Genomic DNA, 21,911 nt, shown 5'->3' with positions numbered 1-21,911 from the left:
AACACAGTGACACTATGTGGATGTTCCAGTTTGTGTTTGACGTTTCAAGCTGTGTTAGCTGTCAGGACTTTTAAAATGTTCTATTTGTTGTCATTATGCTTCAGATGTGTGCAGATATTGAGGATGTTTCATTTTTGTGCTTTTTTTTTCAAAAGTCAGAATTCCAGTTAACCTGCAGTAAACGTGATGATGAGGCCTTACGATCAAATGTATGCGTCTGCAGAGTTTATTTTTCAGAGTACAGAGTAGAAACTGGAAACTGAAAACACTTTGTGTTCAAGTGGACGATATAAAGTCCAAATTAACTGTGCCTGATGTGGAACATTTATTATATTTACCTGTGAAATTAAATAAAGTGTGTTTATGTGTGGGCTGTTCTTTGTGTTTGCAATCTCACCTGTCTACAACAAGCCTAAAAAACAATTATCAATAAAGTATGTGGATCAAACTAAAATGGTCACTTCTTCAGAATCCAATAGAAAAGCTTCACTTTTAATCACACAAGAGCACAAAGGGAGTCAAATTTATCAGGATCAGCTGTTGCATTTGATTGCACTGAACTTGAAACCGCTTTCTAATATTTTGTCAAGCTCCTTTAAACAAATGCGCATGAGAAAATATCTTAGAAATATTTCAATATAGTTCATACAACTTAATTGAGAGGGTGTTAAAAATGAACACAGAGCTGAATCAACACCTCAGTCATCAAATGCAAATGGACAGGATGCCACACAAGTCGACTGATCTGGAATAAGACCCCAGTCTATATGATGGTAGTCCAGATCCTTCTGTCCCACAGAGTCACCTGATTTATACAGTTTAATAAAGTCAGTATTTGTGAAGAAGCTACTGGTTTACCTATATTACATTGACTATATCTGCTTAATTTTGTTATTATCTGAAAATATGCTGTGGTGTCATTTAAAGCATTCAGAAACATTTATTTGTACATGAAGAGACTCAAGCTTATAACCATTTACACACTTTACACAATTTATTGTTTTCTTGCAGGTCTTTTTTTAACTTTTAACTGTCATTGTTGACAAATCTATCAAATAAAGAGTGACATATACTTGTACAGTACTATGCAAAGGTTTAGGCAAAGTAAATGATGTTCCTCATGCTAAACAAAAGAATGAGTGAGTCTGAGTGCTGAGGCCCCGCTCTGCCTACGCCCCTGCTCAGTAATTGAGGCAAAGACATGATTTGATTAAATGTAGTTTTTAAAGCATATCTGCAGTAATATTTGGGACAGGACTTTAAAAGCTGGTCGTCCTGTGTCGGTGGTCTGCAGTCCCGCGGCCGCCTGTGTGTCCGCGCCCTCTGCAGGCTGTGCGCGCTACTGCACACGGCTGTGCCACATCCCGCCGCGCGTCACCGTGCATGGAGCTGTGGCGGCGTGCTGCGCCAACAACAGCGCCCCCTCGTCCGGACGCTCGGTGCTATGGACGTGCGGACCCGGAGCCCAGCAGCGCGCTGCGGCTTCCTCCATGGCGGAGTGAGAGAGGATGAGACTCCCCAGCTCCATCTTTGTGTCGGTGTCTCTGTTCACGGCCGAGACCACGGCGGCTCTGTACCTGAGCTCCACGTACCGCTCAGCCGGTGACCAGATCTGGCAGGCGCTGACGCTGCTCTTCACGCTGGTTCCGTCCGTGCTGGTGCAGCTGACTCTCACCTTCATTCACCGGGACCTTAGCCGGGACAGACCGCTGGTGCTGCTGCTGCACATCCTGCAGCTCGGACCCATCGTCAGGTCAGTGCGCCGTCCGTCGGACGGACTGTGAACGCATCACGGTGACGGTGCGGTTTGTCTGCGCACAAACGTCGGGGATGATGCAGTGTGTTAACATCAGGCACTGCTGATCAATACTCTGATCGACGATCAATAATGTTCCAAGCCCCCTGCTCTGCCTGTTTCAGCTGGCGAGTCTGCAGCAAACAGCTGGAACTGATACACCGGACGACTGTTTGATAATCGATACATGTGGCGACTTGATCCTTTAAAACTGTATTTATTAGAGCAAACTGAACGTTTTTGGCGTCGATGTCACGTGGTCTGTAAGAAATTACATGAGCTTCCTTTAAACTAGTTTTTTTTTTTACATTGTTATTTTTGACTCATTTGGATTTATTTGGGCAATATAAAGTACAAACACACACACACACACACACACACACACACACACACACACACACACACACACACACACATATATATATATATATATATATATATATATATATATATATATATATATATATATATATATATATATATATATATATATACAGGGTGAACACAAAAACACTCCTTGATTTCAAATATGTATAATATCAAAAGTCACATGAATAATTTTGCAATTTTGAAGAAGAATCTGCAAAAGAAAAAAACTTGATGAGTTTCTGCAACTGTTGATAACAAAATTGTAAAATTATTCATGTGACTTTTGATATTATAACTATATATATATATATATATATATATTATAACCATACATTATAAAACCGCGCCTAGCAGCTGACTTAGAACTGGTGCGGACCAGGGGAATCGGACTGTTTAATTAAAACAAATGATATATATACTCGTATATATATACGAGAGCTGTCAATAAAGTAAGGGTCCTTTTTATTTTTTTCAAAAACTATATGGATTTCATTCATATGTTTTTACGTCAGACATGCTTGAACCCTCGTGCGCATGCATGAGTTTTTCCACGCCTGTCGGTGACGTCATTCGCCTGTGAGCACGCCTTGTGGGAGGAGTCGTCCAGCCCCTCGTCGGAATTCCTTTGTCTGAGAAGTTGCTGAGAGACTGGCGCGTTGTTTGATCAAAATTTTTTCTAAACCTGTGAGACACATCGAAGTGGACACGGTTCGAAAAATTAAGCTGGTTTTCAGTGAAAATTTTAACGGCTGATGAGAGAAAAACACCTCCGTGTTGATAACCATTTGTAAAATCCAGGCGGCTTTTGATGGGTTTCAGTGGAGTGAGTATATGAGAAATTGTTTAACAGGCAGGACATGTTCCAACTTGTCCTTAAGGCTTTCAACAGAGGTGTTTTTCCTGTGGCGGAGCGTCGCGGCGGCTGCGTCCCGACGCGCGGACCCGTCCGCACGTCTTTCATTAAAAAAATCTCCTTTAACAGTGGAATATCCGGATAAAATGCTGAAACCGACTTCTTCTGAAACTTCTCTGTTCTCTCACGACGTCCTGGATCAATAGAGCCTGAAATGTGGAGGTTTTCAGCTTGAACAGGCTGACGACGGCGGCTGAGAGCGCTGAGCGACGTCTCGCACTGTGGGAAGTCCTTAAAGCGACAGAATCACCTCAAAATCTCTCATCAGCCGTTAAAATTTTCACTGAAAACCAGCTTACTTTTTCGAACCGTGTCCACTTCGATGTGTCTCACAGGTTTAGAAAAAATTTTGATCAAACAACGCGCCAGTCTCTCAGCAACTTCTCAGACAAAGGAATTCCGACGAGGGGCTGGACGACTCCTCCCACAAGGAGTGCTCACAGGCGAATGACGTCACCGACAGGCGTGGAAAAACTCACGCATGCGCACGAGGATTCAAGCATGTCTGACGTAAAAACATATGAATGAAATCCATATAGTTTTTGAAAAAAATAAAAAGGACCGTTACTTTATTGACAGCCCTCGTATAACACCACCAAAAAAATCTGCAGACAAACGAGAAAAATGGCAAAAGCAACAGAAAAGTTGACAGTGTACATCAGAGCACAAACCAAGCATGAAGTCAAAGGAATTGTCTGTAGACCTCTGAGACAGGATTGTCTCAAGGCACAAATCTTGGGAAGGGTACAGAAACATTTCTGCTGCTTTGAAGGTCCCAATGAGCACAGTGGCCTCCATCCTCCATAAACGGAAGAAGTTCAGATCCACCAGGACTCTTCCTAGAGCTGGCCAACTGTCTAAACTGAGTGATCAGGGACAAGGGCCTTAGTCAGGGAGGTGACCATGAATCTGATGGTCAGTCTGTCAGATCTCCAGCATTCCTCTGTGGAGAGAGGAGAACCTTTCAGAAGAACAATCATCTCTGCAGCAATCCACCAGTCAGGCTTGTGTGGTAGAGTGGCCAGACAGAAGCCACTCCTTAGTAAAAGGCACATGGCAGCCCACCTGGAGTTTGCCAAAAGGCACCTGAAGGACTCTCAGACCACAAGAAACAAAACTCTCTGGTCTGACAAGACAAAGATTTAAGTCTGGTGTGAATGCCAAGTGTTATGTTTGGAGGAAACCAGGCACCATCCCTATAGTGAAGCATGGTGGTGGCAGCATCATGCTGTGGGGATGTTTTTCAGCAGCAGGAACTGGGAGACTAGTCAGGATTGAGGGAAAAAGTGGCTTCAGGACAACTCTGTGAATGTCCTTGAGTGGCCCAGCCAGAGCCCAGACCTGAATCTGATTGAACATCTCTGGAGAGATCTGAAAATGGCTTTGCACTGATGCTCCCCATCCAACCTGATGGAGCTTGAGAGGTGCTGCAAAGAGAAATGGACAAAACTGCCCAAAGATAGGTGCACCAAGCTTGTGGCATCATACAACCCCAATTCCAATGAAGTTGGGATGTTGTGAAAATGTAAATAAAAACAGAATACAATGATTTGCAAATCCTCTTCAACCTATATTCAACTGGATACACCACAAAGACAAGATATTTAATGTTCAAACTGATAACATTTATTGTTTTGTGCAAATATCTGCTCATTTTGAAATGGATGCCTGCAACACATTTCAAAAAAGCTGGGACTGTGGTATGTTTACCACTGTGTTACATCACCTTTCCTTCTAATTCATCAGTCCACTCAGCTGTAAATGGGAACCAACCTCAGCTGGGACGGTAACCTGTGTCGAACTGGCGTCCCATCCAGGAGGACTTTCTCATCCACTTAATGCTACAGAATCTGGACATAATCACCAGCACCAATGGGTCTTTGGGCCTATATATAGGACTCTTCCTCTTCTTCTTTCTTTCTTTCTTCTTCTTCTGCTGGTAGTTCCTTAAAACAGTCTAAAATTGTTCTCTCTCCGTTTGTGGAATCTTCCATGCTGTTGAGAAAAGAAAACACCCCGGTGACTGTAAACGAGTGACACAACAAAAATCTGACATAGAGAGTAAAAATCTGTTATTTTTAAAAATATGATTATATTGAAATAAAGCAGACATTCTAATGCACTTAACACATAATTACACTGAATATACGCAGTTTGGGAAAACCGAGTGTGAATGTTTTTAGCCAACAAGGCTGGAAGTTGCGTGCTAAGAACTGGATGTGGCACAGACGTGTTTAGTTTGTTTTATTTTTTACTTTTGTTTAATTTAATTTGATTTATTTTGCCCACTTGAACAGATGTTGTGTTGAATCACTCACAGTTTGCTCTCTATTAATTTCTCACGTCGGGCCCCTGTAGACGTGACCCGACTCGACCCACTTCCCCTCTGGTGTGCGGTCCAACAGTTATCTTATGGCTTCCTCGCTGAACCTCGAGTGAAGAGCTGATCTGAGAATAGCACGTGTTGCTGCAAGCTTCTTATCTCTGACAACACAACCAGAAGAGGGAATGTTGGGCAGTGACAGCACGGCGGCGCTTCCTCTTCTTGGGGAAATGACACTGGGCCTGAAAAACACTTCAGTGTCAAGTTTATTTAAAACTCACAGACTGTGACGACTGTCTGCTTTAGTGTGATCACAGCAGCACCGACGATGAAACCATAAACTCCTCGGCCCCGAGTCATCCCAAATCGGCAGTGAGGCATCGGCGACGATTTACACATTTCAGCCATAAATCTTTAATCTGTCACATAAACAAACACACACATACGAGGTCTGTCCATAAAGTATTGTACCTTATTTTTTTTTTAAACTATATGGATTTCATTCATATGTTTTTACGTCAGACAAGCTTGAACCCTTGTGCGCATGCGTGAGTTTTTCCACGCCTGTCAGTGACGTCATTTGCCTGTGAGCACGCCTTGTGGAAGGAGTGGTCCCGCCCTGTCGTTGGATTTTCATTGTCTGGAAATGGCGGAATGATTTGGGGTTTTTTTCCATCAGAATTTTTTCAGAAGCTGTTAGAGACTGGCGCCTGGAAACTATTTGAAAAATTTATCTGGCTTTCGGTGAAAATTTTACGGGCTTCACAGAGAATAAGGACTGTTACTACAGCTTTAAGGACCCCTTTAAGGACGCTCGGCGCGCCGCGCTCCGAGCTGTGACGACGCGGCACAAGCCACCGCACCATTTCTAAACGGATGGCTCTGTGGATACGAGACCGTCGTGTGCTCTTTCTCTGGTTATCACAAGAGCTGGACATCAGCCATTTTCCGGCAGATTTCACTTTTAACAAGAGATTTTGTCATGGAAAGCCGCGCAGAGGCTTCGCGCGTCACGACCGATTCGCTTTGGAAGTGAGACAAAGGAACACCTCTGTTTCGGTGTGTCAGAGGACACGTTTGGACATGTCTATCTCAGCTTTCAATGCTTACCAGTCCAGTAAGTATCAGTGAAATTGTGGAGAGCTGGACATGTCCAAACTTGTCCTCTGACACGCCGAAATGGAGGTGTTCCTTTGTCTCGCTTCCAAAGCGAATCGGTCGTGACGCACGGCTTTCCATGACAAAATCTCTTATTAAAAGTGAAATCTGCTGGAAAATGGCTGATGTCCAGCTCTTGTGATAACCAAAGAAAGAGCACACGACGGTCTCGTATCCACAGAGCCATCAGCTCAGAAATGGTCTGGTGGCTTGTGCCGTGTCGTCGCAGCTCGGAGCGCGGCGCCGAGCGTCCTTAAAGGGGTCCATAAAGCTGTACTAACAGACCTTATTCTCTGTGAAGCCCGCAAAATTTTCAGCAAAAGCCAGATAAATTTTTCGAATAGTTTCCACGTGCCAGTCTCTAACACCTTCTGAAAAAATTCTGATGGAAAAAACCCCAAATCATTCCGCCATTTCCAGACAATGAAAATCCGACGACGGGGTGGGACCACTCCTTCCACAAGGCGTGCTCACAGGCGAATGACGTCACCGACAGGCGTGGAAAAACTCACGCATGCGCACAAGGGTTCAAGCTTGTCTGACGTAAAAACATATGAATCAAATCCATTTAGTTTAAAAAAAATAAAAAGGTACGATACTTTATGGACAGACCTCGTACACTAATTCTGAAATGAATTGTGCAGTTAATCATCAAACACTTGTTAAAAAGTTAAGTGTGTTCTGTCCTAGAAAATATAATAATATGCACATTGTTGCTTTTATTATAATATGAAATTTGAAAACAAGAGCAAACTGAGATTTTCTGACATCCGCCGGTCCAGATACGAATCACCTCCAAACTTCAGTGGAGTTTTCCTTGGTCTAATATCTATCTGTTTTTCAAATTTCCTCAAAATCCGTGAAGTAGTTTTGATGTAATCCTGCTAACAAACAGACTAACAAACAGACAAATAAATAAATGCTGATGATTTTATTACATCCTTGGCAGATGTAATAATTATTTTCATAACTGGTTGGTTTTAATATTTATTTGTAGAATTAATTGATTAATTTTTTAAGTGATTTATCAGTTAAAATGCAAAATGGCAAGTAGTAGTAAAAATTTAAAGTGCCAGTTCCAGTTTATTTGTTTAGTTTGCCAAGATTACTGTCAGGATTGGGACTATAATGTCTTGTGTTATGTTTTTCTGTTATTTTTGTTCCTGCTTGGGTTTTGCTTCACTGCTTTCTCTTGTCTTTGACTTGGTGCTTGGTGGTGGGAGTTTCCTTCTGTCTTTCCACTCCCACGCCCTGGATCTTTACCTCACACCTGTTCCTCATCTTCTGCTCATTATCTCTCTGTATTTAAGCCTCACGTTGTTCACTCTTTCCCTGCCTGATCATTGTGCCTCACTGCCTTCGCGGCCAGCCTTTTCTTCTGAGTTTTGTCTGGATTGCCCTGCTGTGTTTTTGAACTGCTCGCCTGTTTTTGGACCCCTGTTTCTGCCTGATGTTTCTGATACCGTTGCTGATTTTGGACTTCCTTCTTGTGCACCGAACCCCGCCAGTACCTACAGCAAAACCTTTTTAACTTGACCCTTCTGTGTTTGAGTTTTGGATTTGTGTCCACCCACTTGGTGCCACTGACCCTGATAATTACAAAAATAAATAAGTAAATCAAAATATTCAATGTGTTATGGCAAAGAAAATAGAAAACAAGAGAAAATCTTAATATTTGATAACCTGGAACCTTCTTTAAAGGGGAAGTTCAGCATTATTCCAACCTGAGCTTTGTATTTAGACGTTGTGGAGTTTGTGTTTTCACTCAGGACAAAAATGAAATTCATCAATGCAGTTTTGATTTAGAACACAAACACCTTCACAGGATAACTGAGCGCATCAACAGTCGACTTGTAATGCCTTAGTAGACAGCAGCGCTGCTACACGACTATAGGCAGTTTCACAACTTCCCATAATGCCCTGCACATGCAGTAAGTCTGAGCCAGAGGTTTGAATTCCAAAAAAATGAAAATAAAAAACTTATTTTAAAGCAAATTTTATTGACAAATCAAACAACAAACATCTCTACATTTCAACAAACATTTGCAACAGTGAAACAACATAATGGAGTACCCAGAACCACACAAGTTACAATACAGAAATAAATAATAAGTATATGCAAGTGGATCACACGTGGGATTTAAGGTATTGAAAGTGTTTCTTATGCAGAATTGTTGTATTACCACCTGTGGAGGGACAGTCAGACTGAGAAGGACTGAAGATTCCACTGTTGACAGCCAGCCTTCAGACTAGTGAACCCTTCCCTTGAAAAATAGAAGATTAAAGAAAATTAATCTTAATAAATCTTGGGAATCCACCAGACATTTAATCCGTAAATTGTTGAACTGAGGCAAAGAACAAAAGTTGTCTCCTTTATTGGGGTGGGGTGGGGTTGGTCTATCTTTAACATTCTCTTTATTATCTTCCATCAATTTGTGGTTTAAAAGAAGAAATGATCATCTGCTGCAACTGCTGCATGCAGGCATCGAGGGATGTTGCAAAACAGACTAAGGTAAGCAGCTAGCTATATAATTGGTAAAAATTAAGTCCCTTCGGCTGCTCCCTTGTTTGCACTCTGGGTCACCACAGCAAATCCAAGGTGGATCTACATGTTGAATTGGCACAGGTTTTACGCCGGATGCCTTTCCTGACGCAACTGCACATTACATGGAGAAATGTGGCAGGGGTGGGATTTGAACCCGGAACCTTCTGCACTGAAACCAAGCGCATTAACCACTTGGCCACCACCCCTGCTAGCTATATACACTCAACAAAAATATAAACGCAACACTTTTGGTTTTGCTCCAATTTTGTATGAGATGAACTCAAAGATCTAAAACTTTTTCCACATACACAATATCACCATTTCCCTCAAATATTGTTCACAAACCAGTCTAAATCTGTGATAGTGAGCACTTCTCCTTTGCTGAGATAATCCATCCCACCTCACAGGTGTGCCATATCAAGATGCTGATTAGACACCATGATTAGTGCACAGGTGTGCCTTAGACTGCCCACAATAAAAGGCCACTCTGAAAGGTGCAGTTTTGTTTTATTGGGGGGGATACCAGTCAGTATCTGGTGTGACCACAATTTGCCTCATGCAGTGCAACACATCTCCTTCGCATAGAGTTGATCAGGTTGTCAATTGTGGCCTGTGGAATGTTGGTCCACTCCTCTTCAATGGCTGTGCGAAGTTGCTGGATATTCGCAGGAACTGGTACACGCTTGGTCATTTTAAAAAGTTTCTTTCTATTTAGTGAGGTAAACATGTTCACATTTATCTCCCTAAAGATCCTCTCCATGTCTCCAGACACATCTAATGGCATTTCCACCTGTTCAGTGTAGAGGTGGGCGATACCGGGAATTTTGGTATTGATCCGATACCAAGTAAATACAGGCCCAGTATCGCCGATACCGATAGCGATACTTTTTCACATTTAAGCTTCATAGATCCAAAGGATCCAAAAGACCTAGGATAGAATTTCGCCAAACATTGTACGTGACAACAAAATATTTATTATCACAATCAACATTAACAAAAAAATCACTCAACACAACTTAAAACAAAATCTCCTGAGGTAGAGGGCTGACAAACCACAATTCAATGGTGCGCTGCTCCGTGTTGTGTGACACAGAGCAGCGCTGCTCTTACAGACAGAGAGTAGACTTTGATGAATCTGCATGTGCAGCAGTCAGTGCGTGCGGGAGAGAAAAAAAGCTTGAGTATCGATCTTTTTACACGGGGATCATTCATTATCAATACCAGCGTTGGTATTGATATTATCAATATTAGGATTGATCTGCCCACTTCTAGTTCAGTGGCAACAAATGTTTTACTCTGTGTTTAGCTAGCCCCTTGCGTTCCGTTATACAGCAGGTTGATGAAATTAAATTTTGTCCCAAGTGAAAAAATGAACAGCAAAACATAAAAAATAGGTTTAAAAATGTTGAACTTCCCATTTTATTTATTTATTTTCGGCTGCCTCCAGTTGCTTGGGGTCACCACAGCTGATCTGGTACAAGTTTCTCAGTCATGACCATACCTGCACTTTAAATAAATAAATGAAATCAAAACTACAAAGCTTTTAATCTGCATGTCGCTCTGGTGTTGTGAATCCTGACAAACAATCTGGCTTTTAACACTCTTGTTGATTAAACCCACTCAGAGTGGATCAGTGTTTTACCAGATGAGGTAATTTAATTTATGTTGCACATTATATTACGGGTGAACTCTGTGTACTTCAGATTAAAATGCATCCACTAAGAGATAACGCCAACAGAAGATGCAGATGTGTCAGCACCGAAAATGCAAAGTGTTTGGTTCACAAAAGGTGGGTACACGCAATAAAAAATATATATTGTTGGCTGAATAATCAGTTAATTTTATATTGCTAAATAATGAAGTAATAATTGACAAACACAAAATGAATCTTTGATTTTTGTGAGCGTGTATGAAGGTACCTACTAACCAATGTTCTATATTTGGAATGTTTAATTTTGCAATTTTGTAATTGACCAACAACACATTTTTGTTTTAATATACTGAAATAAAATTACAGACAAAAAAAGAGAGATTAATTTAAGTTTATTTCTGAGCACATTTTAAATTCTGTACATCAAATTTAGGGGTGTTAATTCTTCTGACCAGGTACTAAGTACTTGGGTGGGAGACCACGTGGGAACACCAGGAACATTGAGCAGGTTTCTCCATGTAGAACTGGAGTTGTGTCAGAATCAGGAAGGACATCTGGTGTAAAATTTGTGCCGAAACCAGCGGTGGATCTGTACTGGATCCACTGTAGAGACTCTGGGCAACTACGGGCAGGTGGGACGGATAAAAAAAAGTGGATCAGGACTGTATTTTGCCCCCATCTCCATTACTGTGTACACAGTGTGTTACATGACAGTTTTGTGTCACGTGGAATGGCAGATGTACTGCAGATGCACAGGGCATCTGAAGTTCAAATTCATTTAACTCTGATTGTGTGAGCTTGCTGACTTTTGTCGGCACCACCAATGAGTGTGAAGTAACCGGTAACAGTTCCTCACAGCGGAGGAGAGGCTAACGCGAATAACATCCAAAGTAGGAAAACAACCACAAAGCTGGATGGGAAAATGTCCACTTTCAATTGCAGCTGCCCTGTTTCCTATAAAAATAGCTTGAAGTCAAAAATAACTGTATCTCGCTCTGAGTGCACCTGAGGAGCAGCAGCCAGGTGCACGGACTGAATTTCAGGATTTATTGTTATGTGCCGACGCGGCTTGAGGAGCAGACCTGCGTCTGACTGAACCCAGCGCTAAATAACCCGAAAGTGGTTCCAATAACAAAACAATTTATTTTCCCCCTTTTGTGCAATACTCGGTGTACAAACATAAAACGCGTCTGTCTGGCGGAGTGAAGGACGGCGCGCTCTCCAGCGCCCAAAGGGATCGAAGCCCGGCGCCTCTGGACCCACGTTCACCACCAAACACCCCCCAGGTGGACACGACAAACCGACTCTGTGAAGGATAGAAAAGGTGAGGTAAGTCAGCAGCTACAACTAATATCCTTCAAAGGCACACACTATCAGCAACACATTCAGGTCTGAATTTAAGCTTTATGTAAATGAGCAGCTTCTCACAACAGGTGGAGGATCATCTGTCCGCACGCCACGGCCGTGAGAAGCAAGCTGCACAACTCTCATCAATATTCACATATACTGCATAACAAAATACCAAATTACTGTTAACACTTATTCAGACAATCATCACCTCTGATGTGTGCTGACAGCATGTGTCCCTCACCCGTCCTCCTTCACAGGCACGATGTGTCAAACCCAGGCACGGTCCTCAGCGTCTCACAAACGAACATCACAAGGTCGCGTTCCCGGCAATTCTGCTTGAATCACACATGGCTTAAATGCAGAACTCCATCTCATTATCTGCTTCAGCTGAAAGTCTTTAAGGTTGCACATGAGCATCACCCACAGGTGCTGCATATCACGTTGATGAGGGTGAAGGACTCTTCTGCCAGCACCTTCTCCACAGACAATAAATCAGTTTGCATACCACCTGGAGAGCAAAGAAAAGAAAAGAACACCAAAAAGTCCAGCCAAACCCCCCCAACACACAACATTTATGAGTAGAAAAAAAATGAAACAGTTTGCTGTCCTGCAGGTGCCTGGAGGCGTTCTGTATCTATGGCAGTGTGGGCCGCGTGGAGGAGCCTTATGTCAGCATCACCAGGAAGAAGCAGATGCCTCGAGTGGGTCAATCGGAGGAGGTGGAGCGACAGGTGGGGCAGGCGGAGGGGAAACTGTTCACACACCGAGCAGCGTTCGCCCGCACCTCGGTCATTCAGGCCTTTCTGGGTTCTGCCCCCCAGCTCACCCTGCAGCTCTACATCTGTGTCCTGCAGAGGGGCGTGTCCATCGGCAGAGGTGAGGTACTGGGAGGTGGAGACTCTGAGAAACACCTGTAAAGACGTCTACCAGACTTCTAACATTTCACATATTTCATGAAAGTTGTCATAGCAACAACATTTCATCAAAGTTCTCTATAAGCAACACATCTGAGATGACTTAAAGTGTTTGTTATATACAGTAGTGTTCAGAATAATAGTAGTGCTATGTGACTAAAAAGATTAATCCAGGTTTTGAGTATATTTCTTATTGTTACATGGGAAACAAGGCACCAGTAGATTCAGTAGATTCTCACAAATCTAACAAGACCAAGCATTCATGATATGCACACTCTTAAGGCTATGAAATTGGGCTGTTAGTAAAAAAAAAAAGTAGAAAAGGGGGTGTTCACAATAATAGTAGTGTGGCATTCAGTCAGTGAGTTCATCAGTTTTGTGGAACAAACAGGTGTGAATCAGGTGTCCCCTATTTAAGGATGAAGCCAGCACCTGTTGAACATGCTTTTCTCTTTGAAAGCCTGAGGAAAATGGGACGTTCAAGACATTGTTCAGAAGAACAGCGTAGTTTGATTAAAAAGTTGATTAGAGAGGGGAAAACTAATACGCAGGTGCAAAAAATTATAGGCTGTTCATCTACAATGATCTCCAATGCTTTAAAATGGACAAAAAAAAAAAAAAAAAAAACGCGTGGAAGAAAACGGAAAACAACCATCAAAATGGATAGAAGAATAACCAGAATGGCAAAGGCTCACCCACTGATCAGCTCCAGGATGATCAAAGACAGTCTGGAGTTACCTGTAAGTGCTGTGACAGTTAGAAGACGCCTGTGTGAAGCTAATTTATTTGCAAGAATCCCCCGCAAAGTCCCTCTGTTAAATAAAAGATGTGCAGAAGCGGTTACAATTTGCCAAAGAACACATCAACTGGCCTAAAGAGAAATGGAGGAATATTTTGTGGACTGATGAGAGTAAAATTGCAGACAGTTTGTGAGACGACCACCAAACTCTGAATTCAAGCCACAGTTCACAGTGAAGACAGTGAAGCATGGTGGTGCAAGCATCATGATATGGGCATGTTGCTCCTACTATGGTGTTGGGCCTATATATCGCATACCAGGTATCATGGATCAGTTTGGATATGTCAGAATACTTGAAGAGGTCATGTTGCCTTATGCTGAAGAGGACATGCCCTTGAAATGGGTGTTTCAACAAGACAATGACCCCAAGCACACTAGGAAACGAGCAAAATCTTGGTTCCAAACCAACAAAAGTAATGCCTTGCAGATGTGAAGAAATCATGAAAAACTGTGGTTATACAAATAAATACTAGTTTAGTGATTCACAGGATTGCTAAAAAAGCAGTTTGAACATAATAGTTTTGAGTTTGTAGCGTCAACAGCAGATGCTACTATCAGTGGTGGGCACAGTTCCGATAATCCGATAACAGATAATTATCGAAGATAATGTTTTCATTATCGGATTATCTTTTTAGATAACCTTAAAAACCATTATCGGACCAATTATCTTCCGATTAACTTTTGTCCGATAACTTTTAGACCGATAAAGCTTAACAGCGACAAGCATTTCTAAATTTAAAATCAGTTCAGCATCTATCTGTTAAAAGTTTTGTAATAGACAGAGTTTTGTAACTGCAAACAGAAGAGAGCTGCTTTTTTGAAAAGTGTCTCTATCTTCTGCAGACAAAGGAGAAGTGGTCAAAAAAAAAAAAAATTCCTTACCTCATACAGATATGCTGGCAATATCACCTAAGTCATCCAGAGGCATACATTTTTAACTTATGGTTCAAATTTTAACCATACTAATTTTGGACAAGTTATTTAAAATTACTGTCATGTCTGAAGTTTTATAAAGTAAAAATATCAAATATAGGTTTTAGTTTTAAAGTAATGTGCTAATTTTTAAGGTTTTGTGAGCACATGCTGAGCCCAGCAGTGTATTATGGGTAGGATGATGTAATCTCACGTTCACGACAGGACAAATGCATTTCAGACACTCTGTTCAGGCTCCACGGACAACAGCATTAAACTCTAGTGCCTAAAACTCTCTTGAATATATTCTCTGGGTTTATAGACGTTATTATTGTATTTGTGTTTGTTAAATTCCACGCATTTTAAATGAAGCAGACAGGGATTATCTGGAATTTTGTTTTCAAGACCTAGTGTTCATGGCAGTATTCGCCCTAAGTACTAAGCATCTGGGAACCAGTAGATGGCAGCGTTGTATTTGTTTTGACCCCGGTTATATCAGATGATTGTCAAATCAACTTTTTGGCTTTGCAAATGGCTTTTTTTTTTTTTTACAAATGAAGTTTAAAAACAAAACAACAGCAAAAAAAAATAATAATAATAACATTACAAGACAGCTCTGCAGTGTTTGCACAGGCACAGTGTGAGCGGTTGGATGCTTGTAGCTTTTCAGCAGGAGGATAACCTCACGACGGCCAACCAGAATAATATCATATAGGTTAGATTTTCATTGGACCATACGATCGGCGATCAGGAGGTGGTCCTGAGATGTTAAACGCAGCTTGTTACTCCATGTACACGCACTACACAATGCAGGACGCGCTATTAACCTGAAACTAGGTCCAAAAAATTCCTGCATGAAAAATCATCTCGCACAGTGTAAAGCACGTTTTACAACATCATAAAACGTGTGCACATTCTCTCCACATGCAAAACATTTTGCGATGACACTTCCAGGGCTCCGTAAAAATGCCTGTTTTTACAAATAAAAAAATGAACACCAACACACGACAGACGTCACATTAACGTGTTGGTTTACATAATGAATGACTGAACCAATCAGTGTTTAGCAGAGGCACTTTTACCCAGAATCCTTTGCGATTTGTCTGTGTGTGTTACAAAACCTCAGAATTAGTACATTATTCAACATTAAAAGATATATGCTATATTTTAACTTTGTACAAATGACAGAATTGACATTAATGGAGTTATTCTATCGGTATTAATGTTATTTATAAATCAAAACCATAAGTCAGCATGACTTTATTTTTCAAGACCTCCGCCTGACTGGAGTGTTGTAATTGATAGAGAGCTGGCTTTATGGCTCCTCTTAGAGTGCCTGTGTTGGGAGCTCTGTAGTAAACAAGAGCTTCCAGCAGGGGCAGAATGTTCAAAGACAAAAGTGTGGTCTCAGTGTGTGGGTCTGTTGTTACTTTTAATATTAGTAGAAGTTATTGTGGCATTAAAACTTAAATTTGTTTTACTATTAGTTGCAAATGTACCAGAGACAATATTAGAATTGATCTGTTATCGGTTATTAGTAACTTCCGATACATTTTTGGGTGGTTTATTGTTTTATCTTTATCGAATATAACTTTACAGTTATCTGATTATCTATTATTGAAGTTAATTTTTTGGTTATCTGTGCCCACCACTGGCTACTATTATTGTGAACACCCCCTTTTCTACTTTTTTTTTTTACTAATAGCCCAATTTCATAGCCTTAAGAGTGTGCATATCATGAATGCTTGGTCTTGTTGGATTTGTGAGAATCTACTGAATCTACTGGTACCTTGTTTCCCAGGTAACAATAAGAAATATACTCAAAACCTGGATTAATCTTTTTAGTCACATAGCACTACTATTATTCTGAACACTACTGTATATATGAAGGTTGTTCTTTAATGAGGGAAGTTCAGTGCTGATCATTTTAATTACATTAACTTTCAGACAAAAGTCTTCCACAAATATGAATTGAAGCAACAGCATGAATACAGCTGCAAGCAGCCATGAGGGTCCCAAGCAGCGCCCTCTGAGACCTAATTTTTGGTGCTTCCTCACAATGGGGTCCTTAATCGATGTACTAAGTTTGGTTTTGATACATTAAAGCTTTGCTGAGATATGACCTCATTTCCTATTTAACAACAGCATCGTTGGTTTCAATTGACTGTGACAGATGAAGGCTTATTAGCCATATAGTCAGAATTGTAAGTCTGGGTCTGAAGGTAAACTGTGTCAATTTTCTTGAAAATCAGACAAAATTTGTGGTTTGTGAAAATTATTTACATAAAATTCAATATGGTGGAAAAGCTGGTATGAGGTCATAGGTGCCATTTGAGCAAAGCAAAGGTCAGTGAGGTTCTAGTTTGACTATCAATATGCACATCGTGGTTTGATTCCCAGTTATGCTATCTGTCATTCTACTGGGAAAAGACACTTCATCTGCATCGTTCCAGTCCATCCAGGTATAAATAGTAACCAGCCTGTTCTGGTAACCTGTGATGGACAAGCATCCCATTCAGCAGGTGTGTCTCTATTAAGGGGCTGCATCCCTCCAAGATCTTTCCTTCCAAGATAGTGCAGAACCTTGACAGCTGCAAGCGAGAAACCACCATAGTGTCATGTTCTGTGTGTGCTCTTGTTGTCTGCCATGTTTAGTTTAAGTATTAGTGTTGATTTTGTGTTGTCTGTGTGTCTTCCCTGGCTGAGTATTTCCTGCTTAGGCCTTGTATGTCCCTATCTCTCTTGGCTGTCTCTCTTGGTGCTTGGTGGTAGGTGTAACACTCTGTCTGGGCCACACCCATTTCTGGATGTTTCCACACACGTGTTTCCAATCTGTAGCTCATCACCAAGGTGTATTTAAGCCCCACTGGTTGCACTAATGATTCGCCTGATCGTTTGTGTTTGAGTTTGTGTTTTCAAGTCCTGCTGCCATGTTGTGTTTTAACCACCTGCCTGTTTGTAAAGACCACGCCTTTGCCTGATAATTCTGATGTGTTTGCTCTTTTTGGACTGCCTCACTGAGTTATTCAGTAAACGCCTTTTTAAACCAGAGCTACCGTGTCAAGTCCTGCACTTGTGTCCAGCTGTTTCTGTCCGACATCCCTGATACATAGTGTATGTAATGCATAGTTTACCAATCATTTTTCAATACTTATTTATACTTTACCTACAAACATTACTTATTTATAATGACTTATTTATAACTTTACATATGGAGCCCGAAATAGTCCGTTTTGGGGTTTTTTTTTGGAACCAGTGGTTTTGTCTTGGGCAGCACGGTGGATTAGTGGTTAGTACTGTTGCCTCACAGCAAGAAGGTCATGGGTTTGACTCCCACCCATGGCCTTTCTGTGTGGAGACACGCAGGTTAGGTGGATTGGAAACTTTAAATTGTCCATAGGTGTGCGTGTGGATGTGAATGTGTTTGTCTGTCTGTATGTGGCCCTGAGACAGACTGGCATCCTGTCCAGGGTGTACCCAGCCTCACGGTCTATGACTGCTGGGATAGGCTCCAGTCCCCCGTGACCCTTGATTGGAGTAAGCAGTTGAAGATGAGTGAGTGGTTGAGTGGTTTTGTCTTTGGGAGGGGTCTTGGGATTGTTTGGGCTGCGGAGGATACACCTGTTGTATCCTTTGTTTTCAGGAGAAAGAAGGCTGCATTTGGAGGAGCTTTTGAAATGAGTCAGTCTAGTCATGCTACTATTACAAAAGTGACTGATGAATGCAGCCTTCGAAGGATGTGGCCCCTGAATTGAGACACAGTCTTAGACACACGTCTGCTTCATGGTGCGGTATCCAGCGATAAACCCTGGAACCAATGAGCCTTTACAGGTGACCTGCTTGGAGTAAACCAAGAAATCCAACAGTTCCTGATTTTTGAAAATCAGGTATACGGTTGAAAAGTTGCAAGCATCATCACACTTCTAAATTTGATCCCTGGGAGCACTAAAGCCCTGGAGGTGCAGACATGAAACTTGGTGAATGAATGACAGGACTCTTCCCAATAAATGTACCAAATGTCACAATTTGTTACCAAATAGTTATCGTGTTGACATGATGTGACAGACTGAGTCTACATCCCGCAGCCCGGCCTATCTGCTGGTGGGGCTACATGTCTCACATTGATTGGTTTTATCCTCAGGGTGATGCAGTCCTCATCAGTCATCCCTCGCTCTCGTCCGCCAGGTCACACCTCCGCCGTGTCATGGGCTGATCAGCTAAGTGCCATATTGGAAATAAGAGCGTGATGCTGTTATGAGTCAAAGTGCTGTTAAATAACTCCTCCTCTCGGATATTACGGCTGATGATTCCCTGCCGGTTCACTGTGTGTGTAGAAGAACCAGTGGGTCTGTTCCGGAGAGATTTCCGTTGAAGGTCCACACAGAGTCAAACTAGGACATCTGTTGTCAGAATGAGGACAAAGTCAAAAGACGATACAAATACATCCATCTTATTTGCTCCTCTGACGTTCCTATTTCACACTGTGACCTCTCTGTCTTCTCGCCAGGCACACTAATGGTGATCTCCCTGCTGTCCATCGTGTACGGGGCGCTGCGCTGCAACATCCTGGCCATCAAGATCAAATACGATGACTACGAGGTGGACGTCAGGCCCAGGGCTTATCTCTGCATTTTCCTGTGGCGCAGCTTTGAGATCGCCACACGTGTCGTCGTCCTGGTTCTCTTCAGCTCCGTGCTGCAGCTCTGGGTCCTGCCGGTGGTTCTGCTGAACTTCCTGGTCTTCTTTCTTTACCCGTGGGTCCTGTTCTGGCACAGCCACTCGCCGTTCCCGGAGAACATAGAAAAAACGCTCACCAGGGTGGGAACCACCATCGTGCTGTGCCTGCTCACCTTCCTGTATGCCGGCATCAACATGTTCTGCTGGTCGGCAGTCCAGGTCAAACTCAGCGACCCCGACCTGATCAATAAGTCCCAGAACTGGTACCGCATGGCGGTGTACTACATGCTGCGTTTTGTGGAGAATGCCTCTCTGCTCTTGCTGTGGTACGTCTACAGGACGGATTTCTACGAGTTCATTTGTGCACCGCTGCTGGTGCTGCAGCTGCTGGTGGCCTACGCCATCGCCATTTTCTTCATGCTGGTCTTCTACCAGTTTTTCCACCCGTGCCGGCGGCTCTTCTCCTCCAGCATGAGCCAGGGGCTTTGGGATTGCCCCGGTCTTCTCTGCATGATGTGCAACGCATCACCACAGGACAGGCCAATGGTAAAAGCCACCGCGGAGCCGCCAAGCCCCGACGATTACAAAGAGCCAGTCGATGACGGAGCCCATGACACAGCCAGTGACGACACTAGCGAGTTAGCCAATGACACGACGTATGACATGGTCAACGACACAGTCTTCAACGTTACCAATGAAATTGGTGATAATGTAGTCGGTGGATTAAATGGTGACGTTAGCCGCACGGTTTCACTTAAACCGGCGGTTTGACGTGGCGATCGGACTGATTGTCCAGAGAAAGTCTGGCAGGAACTTTTCTCTCTGTAACCTTTGATCCTTCTGTGCCATCGCTTAAGTTTACATCGAAAAGTGCGCTGATTTTAATTTGCTATATCCATGGATTTATCTCCTCTATGAGATGCGCTTAGTGTGCTCCAGCAGCACGGATTCCAAAATATCACATTTTGCTCACAATCAAATAGGTTCCAGCTTTATGACACTTCCAAAATGTACAGCTCTTTTACTTGACAAATGTAACATTTAACAATTAATTACAACACATAGGTGGCATTCACATTAACCACTGAAGTGACCTCAAACTCTGAATTAGAACGTATTTGATTTCAATTCTGGGCCCTCCATTTATCAACCGCTTGTAAGCATAGATTTGATCTTTAACCATATCTACAAACATGTCTACGCAAAGTACTATACATACAATTCTCATACGTACACACAGCATCTAGCGGTAGAACAGGGAAACTGCAACTAGAAAGCTTTACCGTAGCATCTAACTTCATCCACGTATGTTCTTTATTTCCTCAACTTACCCACACAATTGTTAAATACATCGTGTTACAAACAGTTGTACCTTCATTGTGTCAAAACCTGTTATGTGTCGGACGCAGCTCGGAGAACCGACCAGCGTTTGAAGGACCCAGTATGAAATAAGCAGAGCACGGTACAAAGGCTAACTGAATTTAATACATAACAGTGATCATAATAATAATAAAAGGTGCGGTCTGGCGTGGTGCGCTCCCAGCAGCGCTAATGGTCCGGAGCCAGAAGCTGTTTCGGACCCAAGGACCCCGCCGACACCCCCCAGGTGGCCGCAACAACCGAGTCTGTGAAAGAAGGAACCATTATGTGAGTCCACACTCTACACACAGAACACTTCAAGGTGTACAAACAGCAAACACTTCCTGGCTTGATTACTGATCAGCTTCCAACCTGCAGGCATGGAACATCCAGTTCACAAATCACCACAGCAGTGGAAGCTGATACATGACTAACATACAGCTCAATACAATAAGGTGTGAGGGACACCACATTTACTGACTGTATAACTGTTAGTCACAAAATCCAACGTACCTCAGGAAGTGTGCTGACGAGCGTGAGACCTCACCCTCTCCTCTTTCACAGACCGTGCATCAAACCTGGACATTCTCAGCGTCCGCTGCTGATGAGATGGCTCCCAAGACGACGATCTCACCCGTCTGGTCACAAGGTCGAGTCTCTGGCAAATGCACACTGTGCACTTCAGTCTTAAATGCCAACATACTCCAATCCCTCCAGATGCACCTCAGCTGTGAGTCCTGACGAGTCGCAGGTGATCAGGGTGAAGTCCTAACAGCCTCAGCAACACAGCCACTCAGTCCCAAATGCACGCCACCTGGGAGGAAACCAAATGACAAACAAACCGGCAGCCAGGCCCCCCCAGCCATACAACAGTACCCCACCCTCACGGGAAGCCTCCCGGCGACCACACACACCTGGCCCAGGAGAAACACCCCCCTCCAGGGACCATGGCTGGAAACCACGTCCGCGCTCGTCCTCCAACAGACTGCCCGAACTGGCTGCATATTTGCCCTTGGTTCTAACAGTCTTAGCACAGGTGTGGCCAGGAGTTCCTACACCTGTGCGGTCAGCCTTTAACCAAACGTGTGATTAGTCAAAAACAAAACAACCAAAACATCCCCCCCCCCTCCCCAGGGGACCGTCCCA

General features: G+C 42.8%; 1 protein-coding gene across 1 annotated transcript; it reads left to right on the top strand.

Annotated features, from left to right (window-relative positions):
- The first annotated feature begins 1,378 nt into the window (after nucleotides 1-1,378).
- xk (X-linked Kx blood group (McLeod syndrome)) lies at nucleotides 1,379-20,285 on the top strand. Its single transcript, XM_034186111.1, has 3 exons — nucleotides 1,379-1,753; nucleotides 12,718-12,980; nucleotides 19,237-20,285. Exons 1-3 carry the CDS (start codon nucleotides 1,509-1,511, stop codon nucleotides 20,175-20,177), a joined length of 1,449 nt encoding a protein of 482 aa, XP_034042002.1. The 5' UTR covers nucleotides 1,379-1,508; the 3' UTR covers nucleotides 20,178-20,285.
- The last annotated feature ends 1,626 nt before the right edge of the window (nucleotides 20,286-21,911 follow it).

Source organism: Thalassophryne amazonica, chromosome 14 (assembly GCF_902500255.1).
Source record: "Thalassophryne amazonica chromosome 14, fThaAma1.1, whole genome shotgun sequence".
Classification (NCBI taxonomy): Eukaryota; Metazoa; Chordata; class Actinopteri; order Batrachoidiformes; family Batrachoididae; genus Thalassophryne; species Thalassophryne amazonica.
This window is presented reverse-complemented; position numbering and strand designations above follow the sequence as displayed.

Excerpts from the sequence above, each read along its gene's own strand:
- xk (XM_034186111.1), top strand. The coding sequence starts at position 1,509 with ATGAGACTCCCCAGCTCCATCTTTGTGTCGGTGTCTCTGTTCACGGCC. Across the intron at positions 1,754-12,717 it reads CAGCTCGGACCCATCGTCAG|GTGCCTGGAGGCGTTCTGTA; the intron begins GTCAGTGCGCCG and ends GCTGTCCTGCAG. Across the intron at positions 12,981-19,236 it reads GGGCGTGTCCATCGGCAGAG|GCACACTAATGGTGATCTCC; the intron begins GTGAGGTACTGG and ends TCTTCTCGCCAG.